Below are 10,920 nucleotides of genomic sequence, written 5' to 3' on the forward strand. Positions count from 1 at the left end.
CATATTCCACAAGTATAATGTTTGTTATGCTCATCTTCATGTTTCGCGAGCGAGATAAAACTTTTAAACATTAAACCACAGTACTGACACGTAATTTCATCTGTCTTCTGTTGTCCTTTTTCATGATTTACTAATCTATGTGAAATTAATTCTGCGAATGATTCGTATGATTCTGGACAATATTTACACTTATACAAAAGACTTTTACATAACGACGAACCTGATCTGATCGCTTCACCTTCAACAGTCTTTGCCGAGGATACGGAAGTGTTATTTTTCTTTTTATTACGAAGCGATCTAGAATGTTCTGCTACCACCTGTTCAATAGCATTCATGATTGTTAACTTTACTGGTTCGTCAACTGCTGCAAATTCACTAGTTATGTTCACTTTGACATCAGGGATACTATCTATGAAAGATCTAGGAACTTCAGGAACAGACCCAACAACCACTTGCGCAACACTTTTCACTTTATATCCAGATATGTAACACTCCCTTTGATCTGTTGTGTGGTTCAAGTCTGGTGGGCTCAACACTACAGAAGAAACAGTTGGTTTGATTCTATTTGTTCCTTCAGAACGAACGACGCTGTTTCCATTAAAAACTGACTCACAGGGACTAATTTTAGATCCAGTTTTGTTACAAACTCCCAGGCTGTCTGATGCTGACTCTGTGATACGGTTCTGTGATAGGCTGAAAAAGAAATGAATGCACTCACTACCAGTATCTCATAGAAAAATCTATTCACCCGGTTTTACAACGTTTTCAGAAATTATCACATCACTTTACCATGCCCGTGGTACTTATATAGAAATGAGGTTTTCTATTTCACTCGGTGGATAATGAAGATTTCAATCATACAAGAACTGCATATAAAATATCGGATGTGAAGTCAAAAACACCCATACTCTCACCCACCTAACCATAAAAATTTGTTCAAAGAGTTACGATAAAGTTCTTAAAGTAATGTATAACAATGAATGAGGAAGAATTAGAAGATCTATCTTTTGCGTATTTGGTAGTAATGAAGATCTATTTGTCCATTAATAATATTTTGAGAAACCACTAACAACACCGTAATCATGCCTTTCCAAAGGTACTTTACAGATTACTCGCTCCTTTTTGACCTAATACTTTTGGAGATGTGAGAGCAGCATTTGATTTTTCTGATTAATTTACATTAAATATTATATAAAGAGGCAGGAATTCATGTTAGGACGGAGATTAATATATATATATATAATCCTACTAAATAAGAAGAAAACCAAAGTTATGAAGTGCACAAGAGAAGGATAGGAAGGGGCAAACGCATAACCTCGGACGGAAGAAATGAAAAAGACGTGAAGTTCCAGAATAGTGCAGGCTAAACAAGCATTCAATAGGAAAAGAGGACTACTAACATCAAGAAATGTGTCGTTGGATGTTCGTAAACGATTTATTAAGACCCTGGTATGGAGCGTGGCGCTTTATGGATCACAGACGTGCACATATAGAAAAGCTGGAAGCATTTAAAATGTGGTGCTGACGCAGAATGCTGCGCATATCATGGACCGAAAGGAAAAGGAATGAAGATGTACTAAAGGAAGCTAATGAAGAGCGACAAACCATGAAGATAATAGGAAAATGAAGAAACAGCATGCTTGGCCATTTTATTCGCTGCTCCGATTGGATCACCATGTTGATAGAGGGGAAAGGAAAAAGGAAAACCAGGAAGAGGAAGACCAAGGATAGAATATCTAGATGCAGTCACGAAGAAGGAACCTTATCAAAGTATAAAACAGCTTTCTTAAGGAAGAAAAAAAAATTAAAATATTTGCATGCTGCCCTGCCCACCACCCTATGGTTGAGGCGAGAAAGAAGAAGATAGAATCCTACAGTTTGATGAAGATTATAACTACACTTTTCTGGTGTGCGCTGAAAAAAAAATAATGACAAACACGCTAAAGCAAGGGTTCTCAAACTTTTCTACAAGCATACCACCAAAGTATATTAATTATTGATTTCAACATAAACCGTATGTACTACCAGTGGTACGCGTACCACAGATTGAGAAACCCTGCTCTAGAGTATCCCTGTATCCTTGGCTAATATAGGAATGTGAACCTTACCCTTCCTCTACACTACTTAGCCTTTTAACAAATGCAAAGACAGTTGTAAGCAGGCTTCAGTATACTCACTACGTAATATTAATTATTGTTTCCGCCTCTTTATGAAACATAGTTGCTAAGCTTCTTACTAGAATAATGAATTTACAAAATAGAAAATTATTTATCTGTTTATTGCAGCTATAAATAATAACCGGAAAAAGTTTTTTGTAGAATGCACTAAAGAGATTTCTTTTTTCGTTTTGGCATGAAATAAATGAAGACACTGAACTAAAAGTAGGGATGGGCAAAATTTTCCGGAATCGGAAATTTTACTTTCCGGATTTCGGAAAAATTCCGGAATTTGGAATAACCCGAAATTTAGAAAATTCCGGAATTTTTCCAATTTTACTTTCCGGATACCGGAATTGGCCATCCCTAACTAAAAGCACTGGGCGCTCTTTTTAAGCTTGAGTGCGAAAGATTCCTGGGCATCACGAAAGTAGTTAGCCCATTATAATTAGTCGTGCCCAACAAGTTTAGTTTTAGTTCCATTTCTTCATTTTTTCCACCAAAATCATCATTAAAAAAAATCATAAAAGCTCTGCTTTTAACGGTTGTAATTTTATCTTTTATTATAAGATGTTTTAAGATTTCATAAGTTGAATTCTACGAGTGGAATGTTGTAGTAGGATTCACTGCATTGAGGAAGGTAATAGTCTCTTTCCTCTTACTATGAAAAGGAATATTAACAAGTTTATTTGACATATTTCTTGTAACTGAAGAAACTTGTTGACATGAAGTCAAGAAAGCATTTAGTCATCTATCATGAACCAAATTTGTGTGACTGTTTGAGTTATATAAGAACCAGGCGTTTGATAATTTATAAATAAAGAATTCCCCTCGTGATTAAGCGGTTAATGTACGCGCCTTCGGCGTACAAGCTCCCTAGATAGATTCCTAGCCGGAGCTTATATAGTTTTGATCCCACGTTAAACTGTAGACCCACGTCTCATATAGCCTAGATGCTAAAACGAACATTAAAGTATAAGCCTTTCAAGATTTTTGGTACGAATTTGTACCATGGCGTAGTGTTGTGTTTAAACGCTTATTAAGCCTATATAACAAGTATTGAGCAGTTTTTATTTATTTATTTATTGGTTAAGTCAAGCATGGACCAAAGAACACCCCAGATGCGTTTTCGAACCGGATGGTCAACTTGGCGGCGCGGTGAGACTTTTTTCTTAAGGAATATTTTTAAAAAAATCCCGCCCGTACTTTTCAAGATATCAGATTGAAATTTTGCACACGGTCTGTGTGCACCTTTGGGTATTTCCTTTTTTTTTTTTTTTATTTATTTATTTTTTTTTTTTAAGATCTCTACGTGAGCCCGGGCCCGAGAGGTGCAAATATTCCGAGGGGGTGATTTCTTCTGAAAAAATATTTTTACCGAATTTCCAGGTTCAGGTTCATAACACGGACATGTGAGTGGTACCATTGGAAAGGGCGCGTAATACTGAAAAAAAAAAAAAAATGACGATGAACCATGATTTTAGGCCAAACAGTAATAACGCAGTAAATTTTTAGTATAAATAAACATATATAAAATGAACCAACCACCTTTATACTTTCAAAAAATTTTCCGTCCTTTGTTTTCAAGATACAACATTGAAATTTTGCATACGAATTATGTACGTAACTACGTATTTTTCAAGAGATTTTCAGATTCATACGTAACCCAGGTCCGGACCAGAGGGGTGCAAAAAATTTGATTTTCTTTTCAAAAAAACTGGTTTTTCTGTTTCTGGTGTATAACATGGACAAGCGAGTTGTATCGTTGGAAAGGATGCTCTATTCTCTCTCTCTCTCTCTCTTTATATATATATATATATATATATATATATATATATATATATATATATATATATATATATATATATATTATGAATTATAATCCTACGATAAAGAGTAAGGAAGCAGTAGCTGTTTGAGTGAAAGTCTAAAATTTACCTGAAAAAGTGGAAATCCTAAAAGGGTTAACGATGGCATATAGCAGGTAATGATTAAACTAAAAATCAAATCAAATCAAATCAAATTTCTAAGTTAGTGTGAATACTGTGTGAAAATATTGTCTTATCATCGGGTTTACCTATCTGTACAAAATTTCAGAGTTGTAGTTAATATGGATGTGAGTGAAATTTAAGTTGTAAGATTAGACTCTTAACAAACAGAAAAGTAACTTAAAAGCATTGTACGGGAGGAAGAGAATGATGTTCCGTGTTATTGCTTTAGATGATCTATTCAAACATTGTCATAATAATAATAATAATTAAAAAATCATGCTTAGTGGTGGGGAACTTTGAAAACAAGATACGTTATAGTAAGTATGAAGAGAGAAATGTTATAGTAATTGTTGAGACGAAGGTTGTGAAACATGCTTTCTCCAATTTAAGTTGCCAGACTAAGTAATAAAACTAACTAACTCTATGGCCTATGGAACCCGGAGGTTCAATGCCACGTTCACAAAAGCTCTCCACTGACTTCTATCCTTAGCTAACTGCATCCAGTTTCTACTTTGTATTCCAATCTCTGCGAGATCCATCTTAATATTGTCCTCCCATCTGCGCCTAGGTCTTCCTAATGGTCGTTTTCCGATTGGTCTTCCAGTCAAGACTTTGAAAGCGTTTCTACTTTCTTCCATTCTAGCTACATGACCCTCCCACCTAAGCCTCCTAGACTTGACGACCCTAACAATGTTGGGTAAACCGTATAAATTATGTATTTCCTCGTTATGAAGTTTCCGCCATTCCCCATTCCCGTTTCTCTTGGATCCGAATATTCGTCACAGGATCTTGTTCTCAAATACTTTCAGTCTATGTTCTTCCCTTAGAGTAAGTGACCATGTTTCGCAGCCATACAAAACAACAGGCATGATTATCGTTTTGTATATTTTAAGCGTCAAATTCCTCGACAGAATTCGCGAGGACAAGAGATTTTGAACCGAATAGTAACACGAATATACTGCTTTTAGTCGACATTTAATTTCTTAGTGAATATGATTTTCCTCTGTTAATATTGATCCTAGATATTTGAAACTATCCACTTTATCAAAAGTATTATTTAATATTTTAACGCATCTATAATTTGCTGTATTACGGTCCCGACGTACTTCCATGTATTTAGTTTTCTCTGCATTTACTTCTAAACCCATGTCCCTGCAAGCGTTTAATAAGATCTCTGCATTTCTTTCTATTGTTCTCCTATCATTTCCAATTAAATTTACATCATCAGCATATGCCATAATCTCGTGAATATCGTTCAACTCTAGGCCCTGGTTGCTATCTTTGATTTTCCTTATAGCGTATTCCAGCACAAAGTTAAATAATAATGGCGACAACGCATCTCCTTGTTTCAGGCCATTTTCGACGTGAATGCTCGTGGACAAAAATTTTCCTACCCGGACTTTACTTTGGGATTAATTTAAACATATCTTAATTAATCTAATTAGCTTTCTTGGTATTCCAAGTTCTGTAAGAACGTTGTATAATGTTTCTCTCCTAACCGAGTCGTACGCCTTTCTAAAATCAATAAATAGTTGATGCACCGGGGTATTGTATTCCCACTTTTTTTCGAGTATTTGGCGAGTGGTAAATATTTGGTCGATAGTTGATCGAGCACTGATAATCTCCAATAATTTCATCTGCGTATGGGGTCAGTCTTGCTAATAGAATATTTGAAAGGATTTTATAGGATGTTGATAGAAGAGAAATGCCTCGATAAATATTACAGTCAGTTTTGTCGCCTTTCTTGTGAATTGGAACAATTATTGATTCTTTCCACACTTATGGCAATTCTTCTTTGTTCCAGATAAGGAGAATGAGTTTGTGTATCTTGTTCCACAATTTTTCGCCTCCAGCTAAAATTAACTCAGCTGAAATTTCATCTACACCCGGAGATTTGTGTTTCTTTAATTTCTTTATAGCGGTTTCTGCTTCTATTCGGTTGGGTTCTGGAATATACGGTTCTGCGGTGTGTATCTCCTTTTCTCCACGCACACTAGTTTTTGGTTGCGTGTTAAGCAAATCGTCAAAGAAATCTTTCCATCTATTTAAGACGCTATCCATGTCAGTGAGATCTGTACCGTCAGATTTCTTTAATATATAAGCACGAGGTTGATAGCCTTTCTTAAATTCGTTGATTCCCTTATATATGTCCCGGATGTTTTTATTTTTACTATTATCTTCAAGTTCCTTAATTTTAGCTTTCAGAAAATCGCGTTTCTTTATTCTAAAAGTTTTGGAAGTTTCCCGCTTGATATCTGCGAAATTTTGTGTAGTTATTTCATTCGGATTTTGTAGCCAGCGTAATTTTGCCTGTTTTCTCTTCTCTGCTACTTTTATGCATTCCTGGTCGAACCATGGTTTGTTTCTACGTATTTCCGCGTGTCCCAATTTTTCTTTTGCTGAACTTTTAATGCCAGACTAAGTAATAGCAGCGAGAAATTTATTGTGCTGGAGAAGGTTATGATGTACGGTTTGACGACATTAGAAAAAAAAAAGTAATCACTCCATTAATTTATTGAATGTAATATTTAGATTATTTCTAACAGCATATTCTATTTTCCCAACAATATTGGTATAATTAATTAAAAAGCCGAAGAAATGTATCCTAAAACAGGCTTCCTACTGATCTGGAGAAATCTATTTCCCTGACCTTTGGCAGAAAATTCCCTGACTTTCATGACAGGTGTCGGATGACATTGACACATAAATAAGGACATATAATAACTGTGAATATTTATATATGAGAACATTTATTCTATAGAGATAAATAGTAATCAATTGCTCATACCAGGGCTCACAGTGGTCTAGCCTCTTGTAAATAGCTGAAAAGTGACCAAAAAGCACGAAAAAGTGACCAAAAAGTGACCAAAAGCACACGAAAAGTGACCAAAATCCTATCATGCCCTTTTTTCCTTTGTCAATTTCTCCATCACCTCTCTCTTTGTTTGTTGTTTTGTTTCATCTTTTCTTCATTACTTCTTTTTGAGCTTCCTCCTTTCTTAGTTTTTCTAAGTATGCTTTGTAGTTACGGTAAGCAGACTTAGCAGATGTAAGAAGCTTCTAAGTAAGTGGAACCAGTTCTGGCTTATTTCCGAATTTCTTCATCCCAGACATTATATTTAACTTAGTATTGAAAGTTCTCAAAGCCATGAAATATTCAAATTCATTACCTACTCTTAAGAAGAGGATACAAGAAGCATAACACAAGACGAACATGATGAACCATACAAACACACACACAGCGCTGAGGGGAGCGTTAATTATTACGAGAGAAAACTAAAATACTATTATGATAGAGGAAAGAATAGACACAGAAGGATTCTCAACCCCACCTTGAGATCTTAAGCATCATCCACTGTGCTTTAGAAAGAATAAAAGCTGGAGTGAGAATAAAGCTGACTGTTTCACATGTGGCAGCAAGTACTGAAGCTTTCAGAAGAGTAATGAGTAACAAGTTTCTGCCTTTTCCATATACTTTTATAATATTTTTCTTAGAAAACTGCCAATGAAAAACATAAATCACACGAAAAAGTCACTTTACCTCCCAAAAAAGTAACTTTTAGTGACAAATTTGAAAAAAAAGTAACTTTTAGTGACCAACTTGGTAAAAAGTAACTTATAATTAAAAAAGTGACTCGCTATGAGCCCTGTCATACGTACATTCCATTTACCTTCCATAAAAATCTGAGTAACGACCTATACTGTGATCATTAATGGTTGGCTAAGCTGAAGTTGGTGTACAATTAATGTTAGAAAAAATATATTTTATAAAATTTCCCTGATTTTCAGTCTTTTTCCCTGACTTCCCTGACCAGTAGCGTCCCTGTAAAATATTAATACAAAGTGATTTCAAAGTCGGATTCGAAAGGTAGTACATTCCAAATAGATAACTGCACCAACATCAAAATAGATCGTAACACTCATACAATCGTTTCCGGAGGGCAAAAATCCAGATTGATGATCTTCATAACAATACAAATTTCTTCTCTCAGGTCATTCATATTTCTTTTATTATTATTATTATTATTATTATTATTATTATTATTATTGCATTCATTTGTGTTTTAGCTCCATCCTGCCTCTCCAATCAGATGTAAACACTGGAAACCTTTAGATAAAGCACTGAATTTCCTGAAACTAATCGATATCTCAGTAAATTAATTGCCCAGATAACGTATCACTTGAAGGACGAAATATGGGTACGAGGTACTATCCCATTTTATTGGATGTATACGTCTTGTCTCGTGCTGATCCTGAAATTAAAATTATACGAAGAACAATCTGATGAGACAGAAACTAGACGCAGGAGAGCATTTCTACACCTGTAAGGTATTCCTAAGACTTCAGGTTGCGTAATTTATTTATTTATTTTATTTTATTTTGTTTTGTGTCCTTATGCAATGCCACTGTTACGAAGGGCGGACAAGCCACGACTAAAGCTTTACTCCATTGCAGTTGGTGGATGAACAAACCCTTTCAATATACACCGTTCCCTATCACACTACTTTGCCTCCAACCATGTTTGATTACAGGACTAGGCCTTCCAGAACAGTGAGAGTTGGTGATGAAAGAAAACTTTAACGAATAAATAAATAAATAAATAAATAAATAAATAAATGAGGATGACTTAAACGAGACAATTTGTATGGTTATTGAGGATATTTTACATACTTTATTCTTTCGTTGACTGCTTCTGAAGGATTTGGACGTCAGCAGGTCTCGTATCTGTAAGTTATCATCACATTTGAAGTTTAGAGCACGTTTCATCCCATGAAGCATTTCACAATGTTTCACACAAGTCTTCCTTTGGAACCTTTCTACTTTTCAAATTCAGTGGGACCTTTTGAGAAATCTACAAAGATACCAAGCTTCATTCGTAACGAGTAGAATTAAATAATGTGTTAATTCGCGCTACCAGCTAACGATAAGAATCGCAGGTCGACAGGCGATATACGACTTAATAATAATAATAATAATAATAAACATTTCTGTAGGAACAGACTAAGCCAAGCTCAGTCTGTAACCAGTTGACTCTCTTATAGTGTTTGCTGTTTGTTTTTAACTTAATGTTTCCCTAAACTGCTTGAGTTAGTTACAAACATATATACAGGGTAGTCCAAAAGTGTGGAAACGTCTTAAATAAGTGTAAACGCAGCAAAATATTAACCAAAATAACAATGAGGAAGGGGAATAGAGATGGGGATGGATGGATGTATAAGGACAATTGCTTAAATGAAAATCAGAGCATGTGATATGCCGTTTTAATAGCAAATTTCTGTAGAAAATGAATGGCATTGTTACATATGCTCTAGCGCTAACCATTACGAAGTTATAACTGTCCCTTTGTTGTGTCCCCAACAAAAGAATTTATTCATATGGCAATGACCACGCATTGTCACAGAACATGTTCAATGTGTTTCCCATTCCCGTCGATTGTCAGATGTATTCTGAGTTCCCAATCACGCAAAACCTTGCGCAAAGTGTCGGCTGTAATGTTGGAACATTAAGTCCACAATTCGTTCTTTGGGATGATGAGTATCCCTAATTTTCACCGCATTTACAACGGATTTTACATGGCCCCCACAGTTAGTAGTCGAGTGAAAACAGGTCAGGAGAATGAGGTGGCCATTCCACAGCAAGAATCTAGCCGGCGACCAATTCACGCATTAGGATACTGTTGATCGAGGTACTTACGGACACAGATACCGTAATGGGATGGTTTTGTCATTCTGCTGGAAAAAATTAAGGAATAACTCATCCTTCGACAATAGAAATGGCAAGATGGTGCCTTCTAGCATGTGCTGATAACCCATTGTCGATGGAGAATGGATCCATAACGCGAGTCCCTCACCATCACCTTGCAGGGAACACCCGCGGTTGCGTCAAACCAATGCGGATTATTATTCGATCAACACCGTACGTTCTGTTTGTTCTCGCACGACACGTAAAAGTTTGCCTCTTAGTAAAAAAGAAGTCAGAGGCGGATGTGGAGTTTTGTCGTCAAATTTGTCGCAGCTGCTTTGTGGGCCATCAAGCAAATTCCAGACGACGATCTAGATCTTCTGTAAGATGTGTAAGATTGCCACTTGTAAGGGCGACACTTATTCACTGATATGATACGCATAACTGAGGTGAGAATAACACCACTTTCACGGATTACACTACGCGTGTTTCTCTTAGGACTTCTACTAAATGATACCAACACTGCCGTAGTTGTTGTTTCTTGAATTTGTTGTTTTTTTTTTTTGAATTTGTTCAACACTTTAAACATAATACCTTTGCTGATGGAAATCCTTTCCGGATGACAGCGGTTAGACTGCAACTATCTTAGTGCTCCAGAGATCAGCACGATCTCAATGTTCTCTGTATGTGTCAAGGCCATCTTCTGATAGTAAGTCACCTACAAAGATACAAACAAATAAGCACAACTTCGTAATGGTTATCGCTAGAGCCAAACTGCACTGCCATTCAATTTCTAGAAAATTTGCTATTAAAATGACGTATCACATGTTATGGTTTCCCTTTAAGACAATTGCGTAAAATTCAAGATGGTAGACGACATTTCAAATATCCTCAAACATTTTCCCCTATTCCTATTCCCCACCTACATTGTTACTTTGGTTATATTTTGCAGCGTTTACTACTAATTAGGATGTTACCATACTTTTGGACCACCCTGTATATTGATTGAGCATTAGTGTACGGTTATATCGAATGTTTCCTATTTCACCCTTCGTAGAACAGCGTGTTTATTTTCAGTTTAACGATAATTT

The 10,920-nt window shown here is 35.8% G+C and overlaps 1 protein-coding gene across 1 annotated transcript in view; it reads right to left on the bottom strand.

Annotated features, from left to right (window-relative positions):
- Positions 1–423: 423 nt before the first annotated feature.
- LOC145663968 (uncharacterized) overlaps positions 424–10,920 on the bottom strand; it is a 129,980-nt gene continuing 119,483 nt past the window's right edge. Inside the window, exon 9 of the mRNA XM_081730209.1 lies at positions 424–693. Coding sequence (XP_081586335.1) covers positions 536–693 — 158 coding nt within the window. The 3' untranslated portion in view covers positions 424–535. The remainder of the gene's footprint in view (positions 694–10,920) is intronic.

Source organism: Thermobia domestica, chromosome 11 (assembly GCF_964235325.1).
Source record: "Thermobia domestica chromosome 11, izTheDome1.hap1.1, whole genome shotgun sequence".
Classification (NCBI taxonomy): Eukaryota; Metazoa; Arthropoda; class Insecta; order Zygentoma; family Lepismatidae; genus Thermobia; species Thermobia domestica.